Source organism: Girardinichthys multiradiatus, chromosome Y (assembly GCF_021462225.1).
Source record: "Girardinichthys multiradiatus isolate DD_20200921_A chromosome Y, DD_fGirMul_XY1, whole genome shotgun sequence".
NCBI lineage: Eukaryota > Metazoa > Chordata > Actinopteri > Cyprinodontiformes > Goodeidae > Girardinichthys > Girardinichthys multiradiatus.
Window position 1 is genome coordinate 37,336,214 of NC_061818.1, and position 12,793 is coordinate 37,349,006.

The 12,793-nt window shown below is 41.4% G+C and overlaps 1 protein-coding gene across 4 annotated transcripts in view; it reads left to right on the plus strand.

The window, feature by feature from the left end:
• The window catches only part of LOC124865048 (protein shisa-6-like), a 104,341-nt gene that overhangs the window by 14,778 nt on the left and 76,770 nt on the right, over positions 1–12,793 (plus strand). For all 4 annotated transcript variants that reach the window (XM_047360054.1, XM_047360051.1, XM_047360053.1 and 1 more), the window contains exons 4-5: positions 7,060–7,155; positions 7,559–7,627. In XM_047360054.1, coding sequence (XP_047216010.1) covers positions 7,060–7,155; positions 7,559–7,627 — 165 coding nt within the window. The remainder of the gene's footprint in view (positions 1–7,059; positions 7,156–7,558; positions 7,628–12,793) is intronic.

The following is a 12,793-nucleotide window of genomic DNA, read 5'->3' on the forward strand; positions in this document are numbered from 1 at the left end:
CACTGACTTGTTCGAGTCCTCCATTTTGCCTCTCTGTCTCTCCAACTCCCGCCTCTCGATCTGTCAATCAGCCGGGCTTCAAGTCATTGCCCCCATGTGGTGGTGGTATGTAAACGACGCTGTGGGTGCAAGAAAGCTAAGCCCCTAAAATATCCTATTTTTGTATTGAGGAGGAGCTACGGCTCATGTAAAACATATAACAGCAGCCCATGGGCAATGGTTTCTGCGCCCCCAGAGCAGAAATACGAACCAGACAACATCCATGGATGAAACGAAAGTTTACTCATCATTAACTATAAAATACTTATTTTTCACATCTAAAAAAATAAACATATTATTTTGAGGTAATTTTAATTTAATATTTAATTTGTATTACTTTTTGTTTTTTTTTACTTTCACTGAATTGTGGTGGGGCAGCACGGTGGCCTGTTGGTAGCACTGTTGCCATGCAGCAAGAAGTCCTAGGACTCCAGGCCGGGCGTCTCGCTGCATGGAGTTTGCATGTTCTCCCTGGGCATGCATGGGTTCTCTCCAGGTACTTCGTCTTCCTCCCACAGTCCAAAAACAGTCTCTATAAATATCCACTGAGGTGTGAATCACTGGTTTTAGTAAACAGTGCTCTGTAGCGCCACCTGAAGGTAAAACTCTAAACAGTTTATGTGCAGGGTGTGTGGGGTCTGCAGAGATTTTAGCAGCTCTTTTCTTGACCCTAGACCTGTATAAGTCCTGGATGGAGGGAAGGTCAGCCCTGATTATTCTCTCTGCAGTCCTGATTATTCGTTGCAGTCTGGACCTGTCCTGTTTTGTGGATGATCCAAACCACACTGAGATGGATGAAGATAGGACAGACTGAATGATGGCAGTGTAGAAGATGACCAGCAGCTCCTGTGGAAGGTTGAACTTCTTGAGTTGCCTCAGGAAGTACAGTCTCTGCTGGGCCTTCTTTCAAACAGTGTCTATGTGTGAAGACCATCTCAGGTCCTCAGAGACGGTGGTTCCTAAGAACCTGAAGTGGTCCACGGCCGATACAGGGTTGTTGAGGATGGTGTATGGGGGTGGTGTTCTCCGAAAGTCCACCACCATTTCCACAGTCTTGAGTGGGTTCAGTTCAAGGTAGTTCTGACTGCACCAGTGGACCAGCCGATCCACCTCCTGTCTGTATGCAGACTCATCACCGTCCTGGATCAGTCCAATGACAGTGGTGTCATCTGCAAACTTAAGGAGTTTCACGGACGAGTCCGATGAGGCGCAGTCATTTGTGTACAGAGAGAAGAGGAGTGGGGATAGAACACACCCCTGGGGGGCACCAGTACTTATTGATCTGGATCGGGAGAAGATGCTCCCCAGTCTCACCTGCTGCTGTCGGTCTGTCAGGAAGCTGTTGATCCACTGACAGGTGGAGGCTGGGACGTTGAGCTGGGTGAGCTTCTGGTGGAGGATGTCTGGTATGATGGGGTTGAAGGCCGAGCTGAAGTCTACAAACAGGATCCTGGCGCCCTGGGTGGTCGAGGTGTTGCAGGATGAAGTGTAGACCTAAGTTAACAGCATCATCTGCCGACCGGTTTGCTCGGTAAGCAAATTGCAGGGTGTCCAGCAGGGGGCCTGTGATGTCTTTCAGGTGCTTCAACACCAGCCGCTCAAAGGATTTCATGACCACAGACGTCAGGGCTACAGGCCTGTAGTCATTTAATCCTAGGATGGTGGGTTTCTTGGGAACCGGGATGATGGTGGATCGTTTGAGGCAGTAGGGGACCTCACATTTCTCCAGTGATTTGTTGAAGATCCTTGTGAAGATCAGAGCAAGTTGATGTGCGCAGGCTTTCAGACATGATGGGGAGACGTTATCAAGTCCTCCAGCTTTCTTTGTTTTCATGCGCTGAAAGAGCCTGTTTACATCTTTAGTGCAGACAGAGGATCTGATGGTGGGGGGTTGGTAGCTTTGTGGGAAGAACTTGTTCCTGAATGGGATGTGGAGGAGATGATTTGAGGTGTGAACGGATTCCTGTCATGTCTGCAGTAGAAGCCATTCAGACGGTTGGCCAGACGAGGACTCTGTTCAGGATGGGTGGAGGGGCTCTTGTAGGCAGTCAGGTTTCTCAGACCAGTCCATACAACTGAAGTATCACCAGTAGAAAGGTTGTTCTTCAGTTTCTCACTGTAGCTTCTCTTAGCTGCTTTGATCTCCTTTGTTAGTTTGTTCCTGGCCTGCCTGTACCGCGCCCAATCTCCACTGGTGTGAGCTTCTTCCTTTTCTCTGCGCAGATTCCTGAGGTGTGGAGTAAACCATGGCTTGTTGTTCCCAAAGGTGCAGAAGGTCTTGGTCTGCACACACATGTCCTCACAGAAACTGATGTATGATGTCACCACATCAGTTAGTTGGTTTAAGTCAGTGGCTGAGGTTTCAAAAACAGTCCAGTCTGTACATTCAATGCAGGCCTGTAGCATCTGCTTTGATTCCTCAGTCCACTTCTTAACAGTGTGAACCTTGGGTTTGGAAGCTCTTAGTCTCTGTCTGTAGGTTGGGATGAGGTGGATTAGATAATGATCTGAAAAACCCAGAGCAGCCCTGATAACAGCATGATATGAGTCCTTTAAAGCTGTGTAACAATGGTCCAGTGTGTTTTTGTCTCTGGTGGGACACTTAATATGCTGTCTGTATTTGGGAAGTTCATTGGATTTGCACTGTTAAAATCTCCCAGTATTATGATGAAAGAGTCTGCATTTTTTCTCCACGTCTGTAATCAGCTCAGCAAGATGTTTTCCAGCAGCAGAAGTGCAGCCATGCGGTGGAAAATATGAGCCGATTATTATAAACGAGGAAAACTCCCTTGGTGAATAAAATTTACAGTTTATATAAAATGACTCCAGATCCGGACTACATGTTTTTCCAGCACTTTTACGTCTCTGCACCAACTTTCATTTATATAAAAGCAGATTCCGCCTCCTCGCTTCTTCCCCGATAGCTCCGCGCTGCGATCCGCTCTGAGCAGCTGGAAGTCCGGCATCAGCAGTGCTCGGTCCGGGATGTTTTCACTCAGCCATGTCTCGGTGAAGCAGTGTTTTTATCGGTGAGAAGAAGCAGCTCGTCCATCTTGTTGTTGAGAGAGCGGACATTTGCCAGATGGATTGAAGGCAGTGGTGTGCGAAGTCCTCTTTGGCGGAGCTTTGCCAGCGCGCTTTCCCCTCCGATGCTTTCGGCGCAGTATCCCATGGAGTGCTGCGGCTCCGCTCGCCAGAAGCTCAGTGAAGCTCGGATCGTTGAAAGATGGTGAAAAAATCCCAAGAGAGGACTCTCTGATGTTGAGAAGTTCCTCTCTACTGAATGAGACCACAGAATTGTGGCTCGAAAAACATAAAAACACACAAAATACAAAAACAAAGAGAGAGCGAAGCTCCGAGGCGGCCATCATCGGCGCCATCTTGGTATTTAGTCCAAAAACAATCTCTCTAAATATCCCCTGAGGTGTGAATGGGTGTGTGCATGGTTGATTGGCCTGTGTGTCTCTGTGTAGACCTGCGATGGACTGGCGACATGTTGTACCCCGCCTCTCAGCCGTAGACTGCTGTAGGCGCCAGCCCCCCACGACCCTGTACGGAAGAAGCGGATTTAGAAAATGGATGGATGAATTGTGGTGACTGGTTGTGCGGTGCCCTAGCACCTTCTATGGGCCAGCCGCCACTGCTCTAAACTAAAGTTAAACAGAACTGACAACAATCTGAAAAAAGCAGTCAGTCAGTCATTTTCTACCACTTATTCCATAGTGGGTCACAGAGGAGCTGGTGCCTATCTCCAGCAGTCTATGGGCAAGAGGCAGGGTACACCCTGGACAGGTTGCCAGTCCATCACAGGGTAACACACAAACAACCATGCACACACTCATTCATACACCTAAGGGCAATTTAGAGTTACCAATTAACCTAACAGGCATGTCTTTGGACTGTGGGAGGAAGCCAGAGTACCCAGTGAGAACCCACACATGCACAGGGAGAACATGCAAACTCCATGCAGAAAGACCCCAGCTGGGAATTGAACCCAGGACCTTCTTGCTGCAAGGCAACAGTGCTACCAACTGCGCCACCGTGCAGCCTGAAAAAAAGCAACATAAATTTAATAAAACCCTTTAATTCATGAACATATTTTCAGCCCAAATACAACACTGAGGGTGTTTTCACACCTGAGGCATTTAGTCCGTTTGAAACAAACCCTGGTTCCTTTACCTACTTGGTGCAAGTGTGAACACAACTGAACTAGGGTGTGGACCATTTTGCATTAAAAAGTACCCAGACAATACTAATCAGAGGATTACATTCTCCATGTTTCTGACCAGCTTGGAAAACAGCATCTGCTCTCTGTATTTACATTTGGTACTCCCGCCCTAAATATCCGACCAATTGGCAGACTCAGCGTTCTCCCTTGGCTTGTAGTGCCAGGTTTCATTCATTTGGAGATTTTCTGTTTGAAAAGAAACTAAACCCCAGAAAAGCTACAAATCAACAAACTCAACAACTGATTTTCACACTTAGTTTGTGAAAACATTTGCTGTGACCTTCTCTTTTCATTGTGGAGTGTGGACAAGGTTGTTCTGATGATCAGCCTCCAGCGATGAGAAGCTATGGATTCATGTTTCCACCTGGGAACAATTTATGTAGCAGACAGTATCTCCAGCAACATAATTTTAGCCCCATGTTTTATCCTGTGAGGATACACAAGTTATGAACAATAAGCTATTTAAGCTGGAAATGATCAAATGTTTTTATTATTATTATTTCTAAATTAAAAGTTATGGTCACGACGCAAATAATTTTTAATCATACACTGGGTTTTATTAAAAAAGAAAATAAACAAAGGAGCCGTACTGCTGAGGTGTAAAATTGTGGTGTGATGAAATCCAGGCGTTATGGTCCCCAGGTGTTTCTTCTCATTATGATAATTTGGATTGCTGTTCGATCTCAGCTTCCCCAGGCACAGAGGTATGAGTGATGTTATTGACTCTGAAGTGGTTCCATGGAGATGGAGGCATTTAACTGTTGACTGGTTAATATAGAACAGGTCTCACGGAGAGCAGAATAGAAAAAAGAAAGGTGACTTGTTGGACCTTCTTCTCACATTTTTTTTGTCCTCTTTTAGTCTGCTGGATGCTGCATTCTTTAATTTCCTTACAAGTCTTGCTTTGTGATGGACAGCTCAATTGAGTGCTTCTATTGTAGAAGCCAGCACCTTGTCTTGCCTTTGTGTTTATACTGGCCTTTCACAGTTACAGCACTTTTTTAGAGTTACAATGCTATAGTGCAAATTGCAATTCAGACATTTACACACAAGGGAAGTCCAAAAGAGGGGCACTTATGTGTAGTCAGTTTTTACCAACTTGTAATCTAACAAAAAAAACCTCATGAAATCAAATGTATCTATAAGCTAAAAAGCTGTTAAAATATGAGACAAAAACTGACAAATAGGAATATGGCAGCTGTGAAATATGCTGATGGTATTTCTGGCATCCTCTGTAATAAATATTGATGATTCAGTATTTCCACCTAAGACTGAATTTCATCGGTAATGCCACTTTAGTCCCGTTTAGCATACTTATCATTATCTTTGGATATTCCTAAAATGGCAGAACGAAGAGGGGATTGAGAAAGATTCTGTTTACTTTAAGAAACCAGCTTTTAGAAATGCAAGTAAATCTATATCTTAAAAAGATGGATTTGTCTGATGTGATAAAATCCAACCAGTAAATAATCTGTCTCCAACATGCCAGAGCCTGTCTTAACATGAAACTATAATTCTTTAATTAACTTTACAACTTTACCAAGGCACTGGTACCTCAGTTGATGCTGCACCTATGTGTAAATCAGGGGCTTTAGGTCAATTAATGCCTATTTGTACCCCCAACTTCCCCACCTTCATATTTTTAGGCTGTCTTTATTAGTATACAATTTGTTGCCAGGATCTGCTGACACAGTTTGTGTCATTGTAAGTTTTAATGATTTTAACCCATCACACTACTCCATATGTGACTTGTGTATCAGTTGTGTAAGATTATAGTTTAAGGAAATAATGCTCCCATGTATCTTTTCTACACATCTGATGCTGCAGCATTTTCATTTCCAGCTAGTGATCCAGGTGCCATTGATATTTTTTTCAGCAAAAATCCAAAATTACAGGGTGTAGTAGCTCAAAGACACCATAAATGCAACACTGCTATAATTTTTGTTAACTCTACAAATGTTGCAGCAAACACCTGTTCACAATAATTAAACTCATGCTACTTTATGCAGACCCTCTGTCTGCACTGATAAAGATTTCATTCACATCTACATATTTAATGCTTGACGTGGCTGACATGGCAGGAAGGCTTGTCTTATTTTCTGATTTATTCAGCTATTTATTTTACCACTTGTTGGCACTCAGACAACAAAACAAGACAACAAATGAGTGAAAAGTAACATGACCTGACCTAATGTAGTAGAACAATGTGAATTTGTGAATTTTCCAATACACACGCACTATACAAAATGGGATTGCATCATGAGGAATAAACATACTTTACAGTAGTGACAGGACATGATTTTTTGCTACTTTGCTTCATTTCTTCATGTTTTGACTCATGTAAATTTTATTTTCTGAACCAACATATGTGGTAAAGTGAGATACTGTGAGAGCAGCTGCAGTGGATCACACCTTAGATTTTAGATAATCTGCATCTAAAGCAGGTTTAGGGGAGAATTATGACATCATCCCATACTTTGTGCTTGGAGTCAGTTGCTTTGTGTTGATATTGAGTTTTGTTTGTCCTGCCTGGTTTGTCTTCACCTTTTTTAATATTACATCTGTGTGCTGGAAAATGTAATTATACTGTAGATAAAAAAGTCAGACAAGAATGCATGTTGTTTCTCTGTAATTTAGTGCTGTTAATCTGGCCACCTACTGGTACAAATTCTTAGCTTTCCTTTTTAAATATATTATTGGGAAATATTGTTCCAAAATGCATACAGTGATACTTCATGAAATAAAAAAATTTATCTAACAATGTTCATTTACCACCCTTTGTATCTCACCAGGTCATTACGGGAAGGAAAATCTGCGTACCGGAGGACAAGACATGCACAACTTCATCTCTTCTGGGTTTGTCACACTGGGACGTGGCCACTTGAAAGGTAACCCATCCTCTTCTTGTTTTTTCACTTCACAGCTTTATGTCTAAGTTCAGAATAATGATGACTTCACTGTGTCATGCTGCCATCGTCTTTCTGCCAAATGACTGTGTACAGCACTGTGGCATAAGGAAGAAAAAAAAATTAAAAGAATGTGACTTTTGTTTTCGAAAAATGAAACTTGGACATTGCAGTCCATAATGGCTTACAGTGACATCTTGCAAAGTTCTTACACATACTTCTAAAGACAAAGTAACACGTCCACACGTTGTGGGTAGACAGTGTGAAAGGCAGCATGGCGTAGTTGTAGATTTCCATGTTATTGTCCTCTTTATTTTGAATGTATCAGAAGTTGTGTGAGATGTTGAGTAATGCCTAAACAAGAGACCTGTTTGTTTTTCAACAGCGCAACAATCCATAGACGAATCGGGGCAGATGTCCTGGCAGGGTGACCTGGACATTCCCGTATCCTACGGTATGTTATCCAAACATTTCCACCTGGTAACTGCTCGCACCCGATAAGGGAAGTTGTTCGCATTTCACACACACAAGCAGATCAGCGGAGTGCCATGGTCAATGGTCCAAAATGTTTCCACTGGTGGTCGCTTGGCTAAAGGTCTGAATGAATGCATGAATCTGTCTGGAAGGATTTCTGAAGCTAAGTGAGGATGTCAGACATAAACAGCACTACTTTAATTCGGCAAGGTGAGGATTAAGGCCGAAGACAATTACGTGTGCAAAGCAGACCTACTCTAAACAATGGTAATATTTAAAATAGTTTTAAGAAAACCGCAGGTTAATAATAATTCCCAAATGGTAACATTTGAGCTTATATCAATATATTTACACCTGGGAGCAAATATCGACCAGCTGACTTAGAAGATGTTTCTTTTTTTATAAACCAAATAAATTTAGATTTTCCAGACATTTTACGAGACAAGCAGTCTGTTCTGACTGTAGCAGTCTCCCCACTTCCTGTCCCTCTCAGCTGACACATATTAGTGCCCTGATTACAGAAGCTGTCTCTTCAAAGCGGAGGTCTTGTCAGCTTCTTCTGTCGCTCATGTCTCGGTTTAACATGGAGCCGCTGGCGACCACGCTGACCTCACTCAAACATCTCCTGGCATGAGGAAGGAGACTGACAGATGTGCACGGAGTCACAGAGGACAGCATCCTGCTCGCCACATCTGCTCTACAAACATTCAGTGACTCTAGTGCTCATCAGTCATTAGGGTTCATAATTTAGATTGTTTAGTGGTGGGGTGAGCTGCCCTGCAAAAACTATTCATACCTCATAACTATTTCAAAGGATCGTGATGCATTTTATTTGGATTTGTTGTGATAAATCAACAAAATGCAGTCTAAACTGTAAAGTGCAATAAAAAGGACGGTTTGTAATATTTATTTTTACAAATAAAACTATGTAAATATTAGATCAGTGCTCTACATAAATCTAGCCTTTATGTGGTGGCAAGAAGAAGAAGCATTGTTGAATGAAAAGCCATAATACGTCGTATTTGGAGTTCAGGCCATGTAGGGGATGGAGCAAACATGTGGGAGAAGGTGCTCCGCTCAGATGAGACCAAAATTAAACTTTCTGGTCTACATGCAAACTTTTCTATGTGCCAAAAAACTAACAAAGTACATCTCCCTGAGCTCACCATCCCCATTATGAAACATGGTGGTGGAAGCATCATGCAATGGAAATGCAGCAGGGAAAGGGAAGGTAGTCAGAGTTTAGGAGAAGCAGCAGCTAATTATAGGACAATCCTGACCTCCAAATGATACAGCAGGCACAGCAGATAGAAAAAAAGATTAGAACAATGAAGCTGGTGAACAAAGAAAAAGCTTCACTTTAATATAAACTGTGTTGGTGTATCTTGGTTAAAACATGATTGTCTTTCATCCAGTGAACTTACTTGTGGTGGATAGAGTAGACAGAAACTTTACTGAGGTAAAAGTAGTGTTACTTCATAATAATGTTACTCAAGTAAAAGTGAAAAATGAACCAAAGGTACTGATGATTTTTTTTTTCAAAAAGTCAGTGAAGTAAATGTAACTAAGTAAATGTAACTAATTACTACCCACCTCTGATTTTCACTTTCCAAATTATTAATTATGTGATAATTCGCATCAAGAACAAGTTGCAATTCAGTCTTTAACAGTTTGTTAACAAATATTTACACCCCCTCACAATTTTTCTGATGTTCTCACATTACGACCACAATTTTCAATGCATTGTAAGAATCATTGTGTTTATTAAGGCAGCTACTGCTGCAAAAAAAGTCATAGGATGTCATGTTTACAGTTTGCCTCGAACCATGTTGGGAGCAACACAGGGAAGAAGGTGCTTTGGTCAGAAGAGACAAAGATGAAACAGTTTAGCCTACATGCAAAGCCCTTTAACCCTGCACGTTTCCATGGTTATACCATCTCTGTTGTTTAATATGGTGGTGCCAGCATTATGCCGCAGGGTTGCTTTTCTTCAGCAGAGGCAAGGAAGCTGGTTGGGGTTGATGGGAGGATGGATAGAGCTAAATACACGACAATCCTGGAAGAAAACCTGCTAGAAGCTAAACATACAGCCAGAGCTGCAATGGGTTGATTTAGATCAAGAGATATTCATGTCACATTTCTGTCATAAGCCTCCTCTGAGCTGCTTCTGGCTATTCCTAAATCACAAATGGAAATGGAGGTATCCTGGACAGTTGTGAGCTTTTAAAAGTGAAGCTGGCAATGTTTGATGACATGAAGTGAAGAGCAGCATTGACGTCTATGCATAAAATCTGTTGGAAGTGACCCCCAACCGTTCTTTTCAAAGGTAGGAGCAAATGCTTTAAATTTAAATTATATATCTGGCCTTCTTACTCTCCTCATCGGAAACAATTTATTAATCTAGATCAACTCTTTAGATTTGCAAAGCTTATAAAGACATACTGCAAAAGACTTGCAGCTTCAACCACATCAAAAGCGGGTGCTACAAACTGAACAGCTTATATGCTATGTTCTGTTGATCTGTCACATGAAATCCTAATAAAATACAGCGATGTTTGTTGTGGTCAGGTACAAAAAGTATGAAAACATGTTCAGAGCATCTTAGATTCCAGCAGGTTTTTTTTTTACAACAAATACCAGAGCAGAACTATTTGTCAAAACTGGAAATTTACCCTAAAGGGGTGGAGTATTTTTCAAGGCTCATTTTTATTAATTGCAGGGTATTCTGTCTTTTTCCTTTTCAAAATAAGGAACAGTAGCCAAGGAAAAAAAAATAAAAGGGAAAATTGTCTTAACAGCCAAAGGTGACATCTTTGTTTGATTACACGTTCTAAATCAAGTTTATCTTAATCAGAAAAATGTCCATTTATGAGTTTCCCAGAAGAATCCATCATTTTAGTCGATTTAGTTTAGCCGCTGCACCTCAAGGCAAATCAACTCCATTTAAGTTTTCCTAATTTACTAAAAGTTTCTTCAGTGGACCCAAGACATAATATTTTACATATACATTTCTAAAATGTCACCTTTAGCAGTTACAATGATGACATTGTGGCTGAAAAAAACAGAAAAGTATCTGGAAAAATCTTTGAGGTTTAACATTCCCACTGTGCATGTTTAGAGAACATCTCTCAGGCATCTTGTATACAAACAGTTTACTCAGCCTCAAGGCTTTTTCTGCTCTCTCCTCGCTTTCCCTGCTTGTGGCGTCCACCGATGTGCATCCTGCTTAATTACTTTTCATGAGTTGTCCCCCTGGTTTCCTCTAAGGGAATAGCATCAACCACTCCTTACACACAAACATTCCCCCAAACCACTTAGGGTCACCTTGTCTTATTGGAAAGCTCTGCTCTCCTGCACCCTACCCATGCTGTAATCCCCTCGGGCCACAGTGTCTGTCCATGTAGCAGAGCATGGGTGCAAATGGAGGGGTGTCAAAGTGTGCCAAGAAGGTATCACTTGCCCCTTTTAACCTCCATTACTGACTGTTTTTGGTTCTCCATCTTCGGTTTGGTACGTGAACTTGAGGAGACTGTAACTTTAAACTTTGAAGATCACAGATCGATGAAATCATATCATGTGAAGTCATCAGCTCTCTGCAGCTTCATGTTCACCAACCTGACTGTGATGCCTCATATTGATTCAGTCTAAAAGAGGTGAGTCACACTCTTTGTTTTGATCTAGAAACTTTAAATTGCAGCTGCCTAAAAGCCACTTTGATATTTTATGATTTTATCTGAAAAAGAAAAAGAAGATGTCAGATTTATCAAATTTAGACACGGGTCTAAATTGAGTCTTTCATGCAGCCTTTGCAGTTTGTGCATCAGCATTTTGTAAAGTTTCAAACAACTTTTGGGCAAGTATCCAAGCATTCGTCTATCCCTGCTTATTCGTGGCAGGGTCGCAGTCTCATGGAGCTGTCATTGGGCAGGAGGCATTGTGAAAGCATGCAAACTCCCTGCAGAAAGACCCCAGTTTAGGAATCCTACACAGGACCTTCTTGCAAGGCGACATGACTGTGACACCATGTAGCTCGCAAATATCTGAAAGGACATTTAATTTTTACTAAATAAAACCATATTTGCAAAGTCGTAAGTCATGGTTTTATGCAGTTAGTTTACTAAAACAAAAGTTAAAGCAAAGCCCCCTTGGTTGTGGCACTGCACAAGTCAAATCACTGGAATACTGAATAAATTCAGATATTTCTGCAGGTTTTCCTCCATAAAACCTTCAAAAACTTTGACGTTTTTGAAGGAATTCAGGGTATTCTAATGCATCAGGTTAGTGTGTGTTTCTTTTTATTTTTACGTTCTTTTTTTTCCAACTCCATGATCTCCTAATAAAAGTTAATGCTTTGTGAACAGTTTATGAGGACACCCATGTGCAGAAAATAGGATAAACTCCCCAGCAATGTCAACAACCCCAAGCATACAGCATCCTGAGGTGAGTTAATGTTCATCAATACAGACAAAGCCTGTCTGTAGCATTACCAGCTATTGCTGGTAAATTTAAGTAGAACTGAAGTCAGTTCTGTTGCAGTGGCTCATATGTAAAGTATGTTTGGCATCTTTTGACATGCCCAAATAATCTTATCCGAAATGTCTTTGATAGTGTGATGAGATAACCTGTTTTTTCTTCTTGTATATGGACAGATCTACAATGAATATAACTGTCATGGCAAAAAAAGAATAAAACAGAAAACTCCACAAAGTGAGAGTCTCACTGTCAGCAGCCCCTCCAGATAACTAGAAAGTGACTTTATACTCAAGACACTTTCTACAGTTTTTAAACCAATGGTGCGAGTTGATGGTCACAGTTGTTGGTAAGAGTTGATGTAACCCAAATTACTAATTGGTGAAGAAATTCCATTTTGTTATTTTGAACTATGTTTACAACAACTGCCTCTATTAGAACATCTCTGATAATGTTTATACTGGATCCTCTGAAACCTGTTACCTCTTCTGGTAACATTTTCTGTAGCAACTTCACTGCAACATAAGCTCAGCACTATCTGATAAAAGTGTGTTTAGTTTGAAAGAAATAAGAACAAGTTAGGGTGGCCTTTTTTCCTTTTCCTTTTTTTTTCTTTTTCCAATTTGTTGCCATCAGATTGTCTCAAACACCACAAAGAACATCATCCTGAAGGACA